This window comes from Ursus arctos, unplaced genomic scaffold, assembly GCF_023065955.2.
Source record: "Ursus arctos isolate Adak ecotype North America unplaced genomic scaffold, UrsArc2.0 scaffold_13, whole genome shotgun sequence".
Taxonomy (NCBI): Eukaryota; Metazoa; Chordata; class Mammalia; order Carnivora; family Ursidae; genus Ursus; species Ursus arctos.
In genome coordinates, this window is record NW_026622797.1 from 32499641 (window position 1) to 32513342 (window position 13702).

At 42.2% G+C, this 13702-nt stretch overlaps 1 protein-coding gene across 8 annotated transcripts in view; it reads right to left on the reverse strand.

The window, feature by feature from the left end:
• The window catches only part of L3MBTL3 (L3MBTL histone methyl-lysine binding protein 3), a 111842-nt gene that overhangs the window by 68494 nt on the left and 29646 nt on the right, over positions 1–13702 (reverse strand). For 4 of the 8 annotated variants that reach the window (XM_026504788.3, XM_048225979.1, XM_048225978.2 and 1 more), the window contains exons 4-10: positions 13441–13552; positions 13004–13078; positions 11445–11604; positions 10218–10350; positions 8286–8370; positions 6653–6744; positions 4593–4697 (exon numbers count right to left, since the gene is read on the reverse strand). In XM_026504788.3, coding sequence (XP_026360573.2) covers positions 4593–4697; positions 6653–6744; positions 8286–8370; positions 10218–10350; positions 11445–11604; positions 13004–13078; positions 13441–13552 — 762 coding nt within the window. The remainder of the gene's footprint in view (positions 1–4592; positions 4698–6652; positions 6745–8285; positions 8371–10217; positions 10351–11444; positions 11605–13003; positions 13079–13440; positions 13553–13702) is intronic. The other 4 variants (XM_048225982.1, XM_048225981.2, XM_048225980.2 and 1 more) reach the window with 1 other exon arrangement.

The window sequence follows — 13702 nt, forward strand, 5'->3', positions numbered from 1 at the left end:
TGTAAATTCACAGTAAAAAATGGTCTGGTAACATAAACCAAAATATTGACAAAGATTTCTCCTGATAAGTGGGAATGAGAAGGGAGAGGCCAAAAGGGAAGGATGGGCTTTTTATATTTCATCTTCTATACGAATATTTTTTCAATTAGAATGTCTTGCTATGTTATATATAAGATTTACAACTGAGCTGACTCCCTCCAGAGAGACCAGAATCCCTCTGCAGAGCCAAGATGGGGGCTCCTGGGAAGTACAGTCTCTTCAGAAGGGTAGGTGGCGGCCCCCTGCCCCTCATCAACCCCACAGCCAGGAGGAGCTCGGGCTGCTTCTCTCCTCAGTCTCAGAGCTAGGCCAGCCTACTGTGCCTCACACTCCACAGTTTCTGGTCAATGCCTAAGAAACAAGACCCTTTAGTGACTTCTCCCTCTAGTCCCTCAGGGTCATACTGCTCTGAGCTTCCTCCTGAGTCAACTTTCCCACCTTCTGGCCCCACAATCTCCACTATGTCTCATGCTCTCTGGAACCCTCTGCTTTATAAACAATCTCCTACATCATCCAACTCCTTGTTCAAAGGCATATGTAACACACCCCTCTCAAGCCCTCTCTCAAGTGGAGACTGCTCCTTCTCTCACTTTCTATCCCTCTGAGGCCCAGGAGGGGTTACTGCCTAGACCCCTGCTCCTGTGAGTTCTGTGTCATGTGGCTGCATTACCCACTCGTCCTAATCACCCCACACACCACTCTCCTGAAAAGCCCTTCTCACTCATCAGACGCTAAGCTCTGGCTTCCCTTCTTCCTTCCTCTCTCCTGAGTAGTTCCGTCATGTGCACGATGACTCATTCTGTCAAAGGACCCCGGCTCCTCTGCTCCCTGCATTTCTTCTCCACTTCAGTTACTCTCATGAATCTTGTCCCATGAGGAACTACACGTAGCCTCTCAACTACTAAATGGAAACATCCAGCCCTATGAAGACATCCTCCTATTCAGTTTGCTAACCCAGTTACTCCCTATACACACTTCTTCCTCAATCTCACTGAAAAGTCTAGTACGTCCCATTGATCCCTGTACTTTTCCCCTAGCATCCGCCCTCACACAGAGCCTTCCTTCCCTAGCAACCACTGAAAACAGTTTCTTGCCAACATTTTTAAATTGTTGCCCTCACGTCCTTCCTAAAACATATGCCTGACAAAATTCCATTATCCCCTGGACCCCCCTAGTCTACACCTGGTCTAGGGACTGTTGCTGAGGGGGGAAAAAAGGTGGAAAAAAGACATACAGTTCATCCTCATTATTCACAATTTCCTGTTTGCAAATTCATCTACTTGATAAAATTTATTTGTAATCCAAAAACAGTACTCGTCGTGTTTGGAAACAGATGCACGAACAGAGCGGCGAAAAATGGGAGCTGCCCATCGTGCAAGGTCCCAGCTGAGGTCGAAGAAGGCAACGCTCTCTCTGCCTTCTTGTTTTCCATCTAGAATGAGAAACGCCCTTCAGTACATTTTTCAAGTCTGTGCTTTCTGTTGGTGATTTTGCTATTTAAAATGGCCTCCAAGCACAGTGCTGAAGGACTGGCTAGCGTCCCCAAGTGTAAGAAGGCTGTCATGTGCCTCATGGAGAAGACGCGTGTTAGATAAGCTTCATCAGGCTTAAGTTACAATGCTGTTGGCCAAGAGTTCCGTGTTAATGAATCAACAGGAATTAATTAAATAAATTAAAAAATTAAATAAATTAAAATTAATTAATTTTTAAAAATTTATTTTTTAAATTTAATTTTAAAAAATTAATTTTAAAAAAATTAATTAAATAAATAAATTTAAAAAATAAATAAATTAAATAAATAAAAAAATTAAATAAGACGTCATGAAACAGAAATACACATAAGGTTAAATATCGATCAGGTGACAGAAAAGCTGTGACCAAAAGCTAATCCTGTACTTCCCCTAGAAGCAGTGGTGCAGGGTTTGCTATTTATAGGATTCAACTACGGCAAATAATGAGAACCAAATGCACCTGCAGAGTGGACGCTCCCTGCTGTGTAGTGATCCTACTAGATGGCCGTGTCCGGTTCCACCCCCATTCTTCGCAACAGCCTTTTCAAATCCTCCTCCCTCTCCTTCAGCTACCATGCCCACAACCTCCAACGTCACTCTCAATGATCTACTCACTGTGGTAAAGAAGCTCCCTCGCGCATCTGCCTCCAAACCAGCAAACCTGCCGGGGCATGTGCACACCCACCCCCACGCCCTCCACCCTGTTAGAACCCAAGAACAGATTCCTGCTCCTGGCTAAGCATATACTCTGGAGCTCATCTTCCCCTAGCCCTTCCTTATCGATTATCTGCTCTCTCTGAGCCCTCCAATCCTCTGCTCCCTAGTTGCTTTTTCAGAATTCATTCTCCAGTCTCTTCCCGTTATTAAAAAAAAAAAAAAAAAAGGAAGAGGAAGGGAAGAAAAAGAAAAGTAAATAAAGACTATCTCTCAGGCCTAGGCAAACAAATTCCCCCATACTCTTGGTAAGAATGTAACAACTGGTAAACTCTTTTGAAACAATAAGTAGCAGTATGCACCAAATATTTAAATTTTAATCATGCTCACAAGGGCACTGTTTGTGATAATGAGAATGATGAGAAAGTGAAGACCGCTCATTTGTTCGTCAATGAGAGAAAATTAAATGAATTACAGCAAATTAGTAAAATGGAACACCACCCAATGCTTAAAAATAATATGTATATAAAATATAAGATACACTGTCATAAAAGCAAGATCCAAAAATTGTGTATTATACCATTTATATGTAAAAAAGAGAAAAATATATGTATATATATTTTTACAAGCAGAGAAAACATCTGGGTGGAACACAGTGAATGCATAAGGGTCATTATCTCTGGGATCAGGAATAAGGAAAAGCAAGGGGTGTGATAGAGGACTTTTATTTTTTATAATGTATATTCTTTTTTTTTTTAAGATTTTATTTATTTATGTGACAGAGAGACAGCCAGTGAGAGAGGGAGCACAGCAGGGGAGTGGGAGAGGAAGAAGCAGGCTCCCAGCAGAGGAGCCCGATGTGGGACTCGATCCCGGAACGCCGGGATCACGCCCTGAGCTGAAGGCAGACGCTTAACGACTGCGCTACCCAGGTGCCCCCTATAATGTATATTCTTATACTAGTTGAAGTTTTCATGATGAGCAAACATTACTGTTATAATAAAAAGCTAGACAAACTAAAATATATCTCCTTCAAAACCAGGAGTTGAAACACACACACAACACACAACACACACACACACACACACACACACCCCTTAAAAAGATCCCCTTCTTTTTTGCAGCTAAACTTCTCAAAAGCAGTCTTACTGCACCTGCTTCTTCACAATGCTTCCTCAATTGTTTAGAGAACTAAGATGAGCTAATACATGGAAAGCACTCAGCTCAGCATCTGTCCCGTGGTCCTCTCTATGTAACTGTAAATCATTATTTACCATCATCATCACCATCCATCAGATGTTACTGTGTTCCACAGGAGCCAAGCTTCTTACAAATTCACTAAGTCACTAAAACAATACTATGATAACTAAAGCTAATACACAAGAGATCACATTATTCTTTCGGGGGGAATTTTTAAAGACTTTATTTTCTTTTAGAGATAGAGGGCACGGGAGTGTGGGGAGGGACAGGGGGAGAGAATCTCAAGCCGACTTCACACTGAGTGTGATGCGAGGCTCAATTCTATGACCCTGAGATCATAACCTGAGTTGAGCTCAAGAGCTGGATGCCCAACTGACTGAGCCACCGAGGCACCCCTTTGGGAGAATTTTTTAAAAGACACATACCCCTGGCTCAGAGAGGGAGGAAGGTGGAGGCTAGCTTAGGAGGAAAAAAATAAATTCTGCACAGGAGGAAAAAATAAATTCTAAGAAATGCTCTCAGTAAATACTAGACTAAGACATATATATAATAAATAGACTTGGACAATTTTTCCTGAAAAATTTTTCCTGAAAAATTTCACAGAGGTACCTTGAAATACTAAAAAATATACAAATATCCATTGGCTTAGTTCTTTTTCTTTTCTTTTTAATTTTCTTTATTTATTTGAGAGAGAGAGTGAAAACAACCAGGGTGGGGGGAGGCACAGAGGGAGAGGGAGCAGCAGACTCCCCACTGAGCAGGGAGCCTGACGCGGGGCTCATCCCAGTACTCTAGGATCATGACCTGAGCCAAAGGCAGACACTTATTAACTAACTGAGCCACCCAGGTGCCCCTGTAGGTCTATTTCCTATGTTAAGGAACCACAGTATGACCAAAGCTATGGAGTCAGATGGACCTGGGGTCAAATCCCGGTTGTACCACTTTGAAGCTGTGTGGCCTTATATATATCACTTAACCTCTCTAAGCCTCAGTTCCCTTATCTATAGAACAGGAATGAAGAAACATGACTTGCAAAGGATTCTTATAAGGATTCAGCTAGTTAATGCACAGAACAGTAAGTACGATGCCTGGTATGAAATAAACACTCAACAAATGGCAACTTTTCCCATTTATTAAAACCCCCCAGTCACCATTTTATTGCAAAAATAAAGACAAGGCAAGGCTTACCTCAGCCACAGTGAGGACACAGTACACAGACTGATGCTCAGGGTCCACACCTTCTAATTTCATGCCAACTTTAAACCCATTTTTGTTATATGGAAAGGACTGATACTAAAATGCAAAATGACAGCAGTTTTAGTATTTTATCCCAAAAGCCTAATTAAAATGTGAATAATTGCCATTCTTAAATAAAGACTAACCAAATAGATAAATAATTCCTAAAAATCCAAAAGAAAAGGACCACCAAATAATCCAGTGGGAAATGAACAAAGACTATTAACAGGTCACAGAAAAGGAAATGTTTCACATATTTGAAAAGATGTTCCACCTCACCCATGAGAGTTATACAAAGTAAAATTACAGTAAAACATATTTCCCCTAATCAGGTTCGTCAAGATCGGAAAGTCCGGTAACACAGTGTGGGCAAGGCTCTGGGGGAACAGGCACATAGATCCATCACTAGCAGGGATCTAACCTGGCACAACCTCGAGCCCCGTCCCAGCATCTACACAAACAGGACATTGTGTTTGTCTCAGTACTTCTAAGAAATTATCCAACAGAGATGTCCACAGTATGTGCAGAATGACAGGTGTACAAGGTCATTCACCAAAACACGTATATGTGGGTGTCATATGTGTGTCACACATTAACACAGATGTGTCAACCCACAGGGAGCAGCTTAACTTATGGAACAGACAGAAGATGTCATATTATGAATTAGTATGAAAGAATGATGAAAGGAATCATGAACTGAGATGGAATCCTTTCCAAACTAAGTTAAAAAAAAAAAAGTCAAGTCTAAAACAGTGTGTGTGACATGTTACCATTTGGCTGAAGATGGGGAGGACGGGATCTGTGTATATTTACTGCTTATCTGCACATACGATTTTCTAGGAGGAACTGGTAACAGTCATCACTCATTACTGGGAGAGGCAAATCTGGGACCTGGAGGACAGGGCTCTGAGGGACATACTTCACATTCTTCTAGTACTTTTACAGTGTGAATTACATGACGGTTTTACTGATTCAAGTCATTAGCTGTATTTAAGCCTTTTTTTTTAATGTAAAAAAGCCTATTCTACAAAGAATCAAAGTTACAGAAAATAATTATACAGAACAAATTCTTAGGTAACTACAATTATGTTTAAATTAAATATTCTTAATGTAGATGTAATCATCAGAACATTTACTATTCATCATCTTTTAAAAACTGCCTACGGGAATGCATCTGTAACAAGGTATCAATGGAGGCTTTATTACACACCATGATGAAATAAAATTAAATAATTTAAAACAAGGTTCAGCTGACAACACTCTATGGGCCAAATCCAGCCCACAACCTGTTTTTATAAATAATGCTTTACAAGAATATAGCCACAGCCCTTCCTTTATATATTGCCTATGGCTGCTTTCACTACAACCACAGAACTGAGTTGCTGCCACTGAGACCAGATGCCCCACAAAGTCTAAAATATGTAGCATCTGCCCTTTTACAGAAAAAGCTTCCTGACCCCAGGTTTAGCTCAAGGCTGGCAGCTCCCACTCAGAACCACACTTAGTATCTGTACTTCTGCGTTTAAGTCACGACAAAATGGTTTTATTACAGTTAATATAATACAATACCCTGCTTTTGGATTTTTGTTGTGATATTATATAAACCTCAGTAACTCATGTTTGCTTCTCCCACTGCCGTAATGCTGACGTGAAATGTCACGCCAGGTTTCCTTTATCTACGAGATTTCCGGCAGTAGTAGAGGCATCTGTCTCAAAACTACTGAGTGAAAGCCCGGTAAATGTCGAGAGAAAAGGGCATGTGTGTCTCGCCATGTGCCCGTGCACGTGGCGCTGGGGGCGGTCAGCATATATTAATGTTAGCTGCCTTTGCACATACCCCTCCACATAAATATGCTCACGAAAAACAGTACGTTTGAGAAATTATCCCGTCACATTTCCTAAAGAAACAATGGAGACATCAATGCTAATTCCAGATCAGAATTCCAGACCCTCTGCCCTTGTAGACAATCTTTATAGACAATGCAGACAATGCTTTCTAGAAGGGCCCGTACCTCCTTGAAGAGCTTCGCAGGCACTGCCACAGCTTTTTCCTCCTCCAGGTAGGATGCCCAGCACCAGGCTTTCTTTCCTTTAGGAGGCAAACCTGAAAAGCAAGTGAGATCAACAGGCTAGGGTTCCCAAATCTAAGAAGTCAGACATGTATCTCGTGAAGTCTCACTTCCGGAACAACTACTATGCCAGGCTCTTCTTTTACTCCCATGGCTGGCATTTCCCAGTCTCCTTCTGGTCCCTCTTCCAAAGAAGCAAAAGCTAAGGCGTAAACTGTGGTGTACGACCAGTCATGATGGTAGAAGAAAGCAGCAGAAAAATTTAGAATAAATGAAGGAGACAACACAGGAAACCAAGATAGAACCATATCACGGAACAAGGAGATCAAAAAATGGCATCAAGAAGCTGAGGACTAAGAAGAAGCCAGTGCACGGAGTGCTGAGGGAATGGCTGCTAACTTGGGAGGGGAAGGGGTCGTCAGTTCAGCAAGGGCCAGATTTTGAGCTGCAAAAGAATCTCTAAGTGATAAAGACACGCAGCCAGCCAATATCAATTTTATTTTGGATTAATGTAACAAATAATAGAAATGAAAGGAAGAAGATAATAGCTTGATGGGTATCAAAATTGGGGGAAAGGTATTTGGGGGATGAGATTTGAGCAGGCTAAGATGGAACCCATGAAAAGAAAAAAAAAATTGTGAATACCTAAGGGGGAAAAATAAATGACTGAAGGAACGAGGTCCCAGAAGAGCCAGGGCCCTGAAGGTAGAAAAGTGGAAGGGAGAGAAAGGTTAAAACATTTGTGAGGCAGAGAGCAGAGTGAGACATTTACGCCCTCTCATCTCCGCGATGTAAAACAGAAGGTCATCTCCCCCAAGAATATAAGAGTTAAGCTGTGTGCCTGAGGCAGGCAGAAATAGCTGAGGCTGTCTTTGCGGAACTGAGAGAGGAACGAGCAAGGAATGTGTTCACGCAGTGAGGAGGCGCTCTGGCTTCCCGGCCCCGGTTTGCAGGGACAACAGGAACGGCCAGGTCGGTGGTGGGGCTGCCCTCTGTGGAGAGACCCAACATGAAGGGCTGGCGGGCAGATGGGACAGGTCAAAAAGGCGAGACAAAACCTACTGAAGGACATGGAGGCCTCTGTGGAAATGACCTCAGGGTCATGACGAACAAAGAGGTAAGGCCATCCAGTCAAGTATAAAAGGAAAGGGTCTGAGGACTGGATTCGTCAGAAAAATAAAGTGTTGCCTGAGGAGCGATGACAGAACCAAAAAAGGTTCCCCATCAGGAGGTTGTGGTCTGAGAGGAAACGTTAAAAACTTAAAATCTTAGGAAGTGAACAAGAACAAAGGTTTTAGTCAATGCAGAAGTAGAAAAAAACCTACTTGATGGAAAAATATAGGAAGATGTTTTCATGTTTGCATGGACACTACTCAAAAGTTACTAATTTCCATTTTTTTCCTTATGTACTTCTTCGAAACCCTGATTTTTATTGACAAAATTTAATCAAAGAAAAACCCAAAATAATACCTTCACTACCCTAGTGTACATGACAATTAAGACTAAAATGTCTACCTGTGTGAAATACTTACCATTTCATAAAGCCACAAGTAAAACCTTTCTTTCATCAACTTACCCTGCTTCAATACAGACGAATCACCTCGTCTTTTCCTTCGGGCTCTCTGCGAACCCCTCAGGATTCTTCCATCTTGTTTGTTCTCCTACAGCAAGAAAGGAAAATTATGATTTTAAAAGCTCATGAAACTGGCACCAACGAAAAGTTAGAGAGCTGTCAGAAAGCATTATTATTTTTTGTACTTTTCTTCAATTTCACTTCGTAACTTTTAAAGGAAGAAAGAATATAGGTCATTTGAGAACTGTGTTGCTTTTGGCCTGAGGTCATTACAAAATAAGAACGTTTCCAAGAATCACACTCTGCAACAGCACAGACACCGTTCCCGCCTTCTTGGAGTACTTCCTTCTTATAGCTCCTTGACCACTGTGTTCGGGTTTTCCTCACACCCCACTGGCCTGTCTCTCTCAGTCCCTTTGCTGGTATCTCCTCCAACCCACTTCCTTTTTCTTCTCTACTGAACGCCTCTCCCTGGGTTTTAAATATCATCTGTCTGCCAAATCTCCCCAGTCCGTTGCCCCGACCTCCTCCCTGACTCCACACTCACGTATCCGAGCGCCCACCTGGGATCTCCACTTGGATACCTAGTGAGCATCTCAAACTCAGACGACAAAGGACTCTAGATTCTGTGCTCCAGTCTGGTCTTCCCATCCTCAATAAATAGTGTCATTATCCAGTCAATTGTTCAAGCCAAAACCTGAGTTATCCCTGATGCTTCTCTCTCCCTCACACGCCCTGATGACCCTGCCTCCGACATCTACCCTAAATCCAGTGACTTCTATCCTCCGTAGCCTTCTTACCAAGTCCACTGCAATAAACTGTGGGTTTCCCTGATTTCATTCTTGCTCTCACACGCCAACACCAGAGCTATCGCTTTAAAAAATAAATCACCGTATTCCCTTGCCGTCAACCTTCCAGCGGCTTCCCATCTCACACACGAGAGAACGAAACCCTGCCTGTCTGGTTTCCCAGGAAGCCTTACATGGCCTGGACCTCTTCAGCTTCATCTTAGTCTACCCTCCCTTAACCTGTAAGGCTCAACTAGACTGTCTTTATTTCCTCCAACAAAACATGTCACACAGGTTCTTAGGGACTCTTCCCTAGCCATTCCATTGCCCAGGGGGCTCCCCAGTCCCACTTTTACAAAGCTGGCTCCCTCTTAGTACCTAGATCACACTGCTCGTGCCACCTCCTCCGGGAAGCCTCCCTGACAACCCAGCTTAAAGGAGTCGGCCAATCCTGGTGCCCTCCTGTATTCTCACATAGCACTTATCACAGGCTGCCATGTCTCCTGTTCATTAGATGTCCCCTTAAAAGAATGTGATGTCCCTGAGAAGAGAGCTCCTGTTCTCCTGCTGCCACACATCCCTGTGTTCCCAGCTCCTAGCAGAGAGACAAGCAAATAACTGGTGGCTCAACACTGATCTGAAGGGAAAGGCTTCAAGACCTCAAAGCTCTCTTTTCAGACAGGACCATTAATACAGACGTTAGGGGTAAGATATTTATGTTTTAATTAGCATGTTCTGAATTAGTTTCCCCTAAATACACCTGACATTTATCTGCCATTTTCTACCTACTCACATAGTTTTATGAGATCTGTCTGCAATTTACCAAAATGGGATTGACATTTTTGCTATCGAGAGGGATTGACGACTCATTTGCAAAATTGAAGATTTTGCTGTGGCCTCTCTCTCCAGTAATAAATTTCAGCACATCCTACTTCTTCAGCCTAAGGGAGGTGTACTATTATTTATTATTCTCATTTTGAAAGGTGGACAGTGACACCCAGAAGAGGGTAGGGAGGTAACGTGCTGATGGTAACACAGACAGTCATTCCTCCAGCACTGGAAGTCGGGCAACCCCACCTCTGACCGGGGAGCTACTCTCTTAAGAAGCACCCCCATGCTCCTTCGTGGGTGCACAGGAGATACTAACCATCTCGTCATCTCTCTCTTCTCCATCCTCCTTGGAGTCGGCTTTCAGAGATAACTTCGGTTTCTTCTTCCGACTACACTTAGGATCTTCTTCCTCATTGTCTTCTCCTACATCCCTTTCTTCCTTCTGATCTCTGTTGTGTTTATAAACCCAAAATAGTGACAGCAAACAATACCTATCAAACATCTACATGTTGATTATCATGCGACTTAAAAAAAAAATCATCCTCCAAAGGAAAAACAGTAACCACCAGGAGGAGCGTGTAGGCATCAGAGTATCACAGCTAAGGAACACTCGAAACCACTGTCATGTATAACAGCTCACGGTAGAAAAAGGAAATTAGCTTCTATATTAATTTTAAAAGGGGATCAGCGCTGTATGTGTAACAGGCTCTAACAAGTTTAAAATGATTTGTCTTTCACATCTGTCATCCACACTAATAAAAGAATCAATTATTTAGAGATGTTTTAGCCTTCAGGGCAATTTTAAGGCAAAGATCTAGCATTTATTAAGAATGACAAGTGCAACTGAAAAAAGGCCAAGTGTAACTTTGTAAAATAAAAGTTGGCCAAAAAAACAGAAAATTCTCAGGCCTGTGCTGGTGAAAATACATGGGAAACACCATGAAAATACAAGGGTCAAGTTACTTCTTTGTATGAGAAAATACACCATGGTGATTAGCTGAACTTGTCAGACTGTCCCCACATGGCCAGGTCACACAGCGGTGTCAGCCACAGTGGACACCTCTGTCTCCTACTCCTCAGTCTGCCCTGAGGTCTGCGGCTAGGCAACTCATTACACAACTCTCCACGGCCATCTTCACTCAGCTGCTTCCCAATTTGTGGTGGCTTTGTTTCACTGGGGGAGTTTTAGCGGAGTTACCAAAGAACCCCCCAAATATAAACAAAACTGCTTTTCCATACACATCAGTATCATCAAAATGTATGTAGCCCAGAGAAATTCAAATACTCTCAGCCAGGGAGCACACAATGTAATCAAAAGGCTAAAGAGGCCGAGGCTGTGCTTGCAGATAAGACTTAAGCGTACAACTCAGATCAGACATGATGGAAATAATGGGGTCAGGGCCCACATGTCTCTAAAGGAAAACTCTCTGGGAGAAAAAAGGGCATGAGTGGGTGACAGGTGTCAGAGAACCTCTGTATTCCCAAGCACCATGACCTTGGACTCTAAAACCCATTTTATAGATGAAACAGGGCAAAAACCTACTTGTCTTTGATATGCCGGGCACAATTCTGGCTGCAATAGTTTCCTCCAGAGAGACACTCATCTACATTGCCATACTGACAACAGTTCTCACAGAATTGAAGCCCTTCTACTTTCACTGGATCCTTCAACCTGAAAGGCATCCCAGTCTTCTCTGAAAAGACTAGAAGATGAAAAGGAGAAAAAAAACCAAGAACGATTAGGATCATGACCGAAAGCATTCCAAAATACATTGAAACTTTTTCTTCTAATAATTTTGTTAGCGACACAATAAAAGAAGAATGTTTGTTGAATGAATGAATGACCAATCTCTAGGGCTTGGGAGGGAGAAGAGAATGGAGTTGGCAGCAACCATTCAAATCATTTACACAACAAAAAATATTCTGCAGAAAAGACAAAAGCTTATCCAAGGCTTTTTCTACAGAGTTCAAAGTAAAATAAAGAAAATTTCATTGCTAAATTCAGAAGATGAAACTGTCAACCTACAGAATCCTATTTTCTAGATGTATCTTTGACACAATTTAAAAAGGGTTATCTATGTTATTTACCTTTTGACGAGTGGCTTCGTTCTACTAAATTGGCTAAATCACTACCTATTTGACTTTTAATGTAAAAGATCTAAGTCATAATGATCCAAATCATTTAGGAACTCATGCTCCCTTTTGCCTGAATTTGTTAGGCTAATCATTCATTCAGCAAACATCTATTAGGCACCAATTTACACTAGACACTGATAATGATAGTACAGACCTTGCCCAAGAGAGCTCACAGTCTAGAAGAAAAGACAGGCAAGAAAACCAATATTTATAATAAAATGTGATACATGCAATTAAGGCATGAACAAGTTCCAGAAGTAGTACAGAGGAAGAAGTGATTCACTCGGCCTGGGGTGAGGTCAGGGAAGGACTGTCTGATATAAAAGCCTCAACTGGGTTTCGAAGGCCAAGAGGAATTTGCCAACTGGACAAAGAGAGAAATGGCATCCCAGAAGAAAGAGCATGAGCAAAGGCAAGGGAGCACGGGACCACGTGATATATTGGGAGAATTACATGAAATTCAGTGCTGCGGGCACTACCAGGACACCGTGTACAGACAGAACAGAACAGAGAGCAAAGAGACACAGCAAGCAGGTGGGTGCGTGCCACCCAGATCCTTGTATGTTCGGCTACAGAGACAATAAGAAATCAGCGAAGTGTCAGATCAGCGATCTACAAAAGTTCCTCTGACTTCAAGGTGTGGGATCAATTAGGTGAAATCAGAAGCAGAGTGATTCTCTAGGTGAGAGCTGATAAGGGCCTACATTAAGGCAGTGGCAGTGATCATTAGTAGAAAAAGCCAGATCTGAGATGTATTTAGGAAATAAAAACCAAGAGACTGTGTAACAGGCCACGGGACTGGGGGAAAACAAATTCAGGATGACTCCTAGATTTCTTGCTTGTCCACTGGGTGGATGGTGCTACCACCAACTGAAATAAGGGTTACAGAAGAAAGAGCAGGTTTGGGGGAAGGGGAGAAAGAAATAGAAAATGAATCGCATTTCAGACATGTGGAGTTTGAGGTACCTGTGGGACATCCAGGTGGAGATGTCCAGTAGGCAGGTGGAAATACGGGCCTGGAGCTCGGGGGAGAGGTCGGGGCTGGAGATATAGATTTAGGAGTCATCAGCATATAGGTGTTAGTTACAACCATCGGAGTAGATGAGAAAAAGTGGCAGGCTTTTGGCTAAATCACCTGGGTAGGCTATTACAACACTGGATTTACTGGATAATTTCCAATTAACCTGGTGCTATTACAGATCTGGCATTAGGAAAGAAGACAGTTTATAGTTATTTTAAAATATTAAAGTTGGTTCCATATGAGTTTTGTTATAGAAATTTACCTAAGAACATATGACATGAAAATCACCCAAGATTTTCAAAGCTCCAGCCTATTATAAAACCTAGATATTCTTCTTTCAAAACTTTCAAAAGAAAGGGCCCTGCAGACGACCCATTCTTACCTTCTTGAGCAGTTGGTACCATCCAAGTTGTGGTAGCGGTTGCTTTCTTCACGTTTTCCATCTCACTCTCATCTGTGATAACTTCCAGGGCACCAAACTCGTTCACCCGAAACTAGGGACAACATGGTAGAAAGAGGCTCCATGTACGAAAGCGCTCAAAACGGTCATCATTTCATGGCTGACACATATAGTCTTCAAGCAAATTAATTATGCTTTAAAAGTTCATTTCAGCACATATATACAGATGAGCCCTCTACTAATA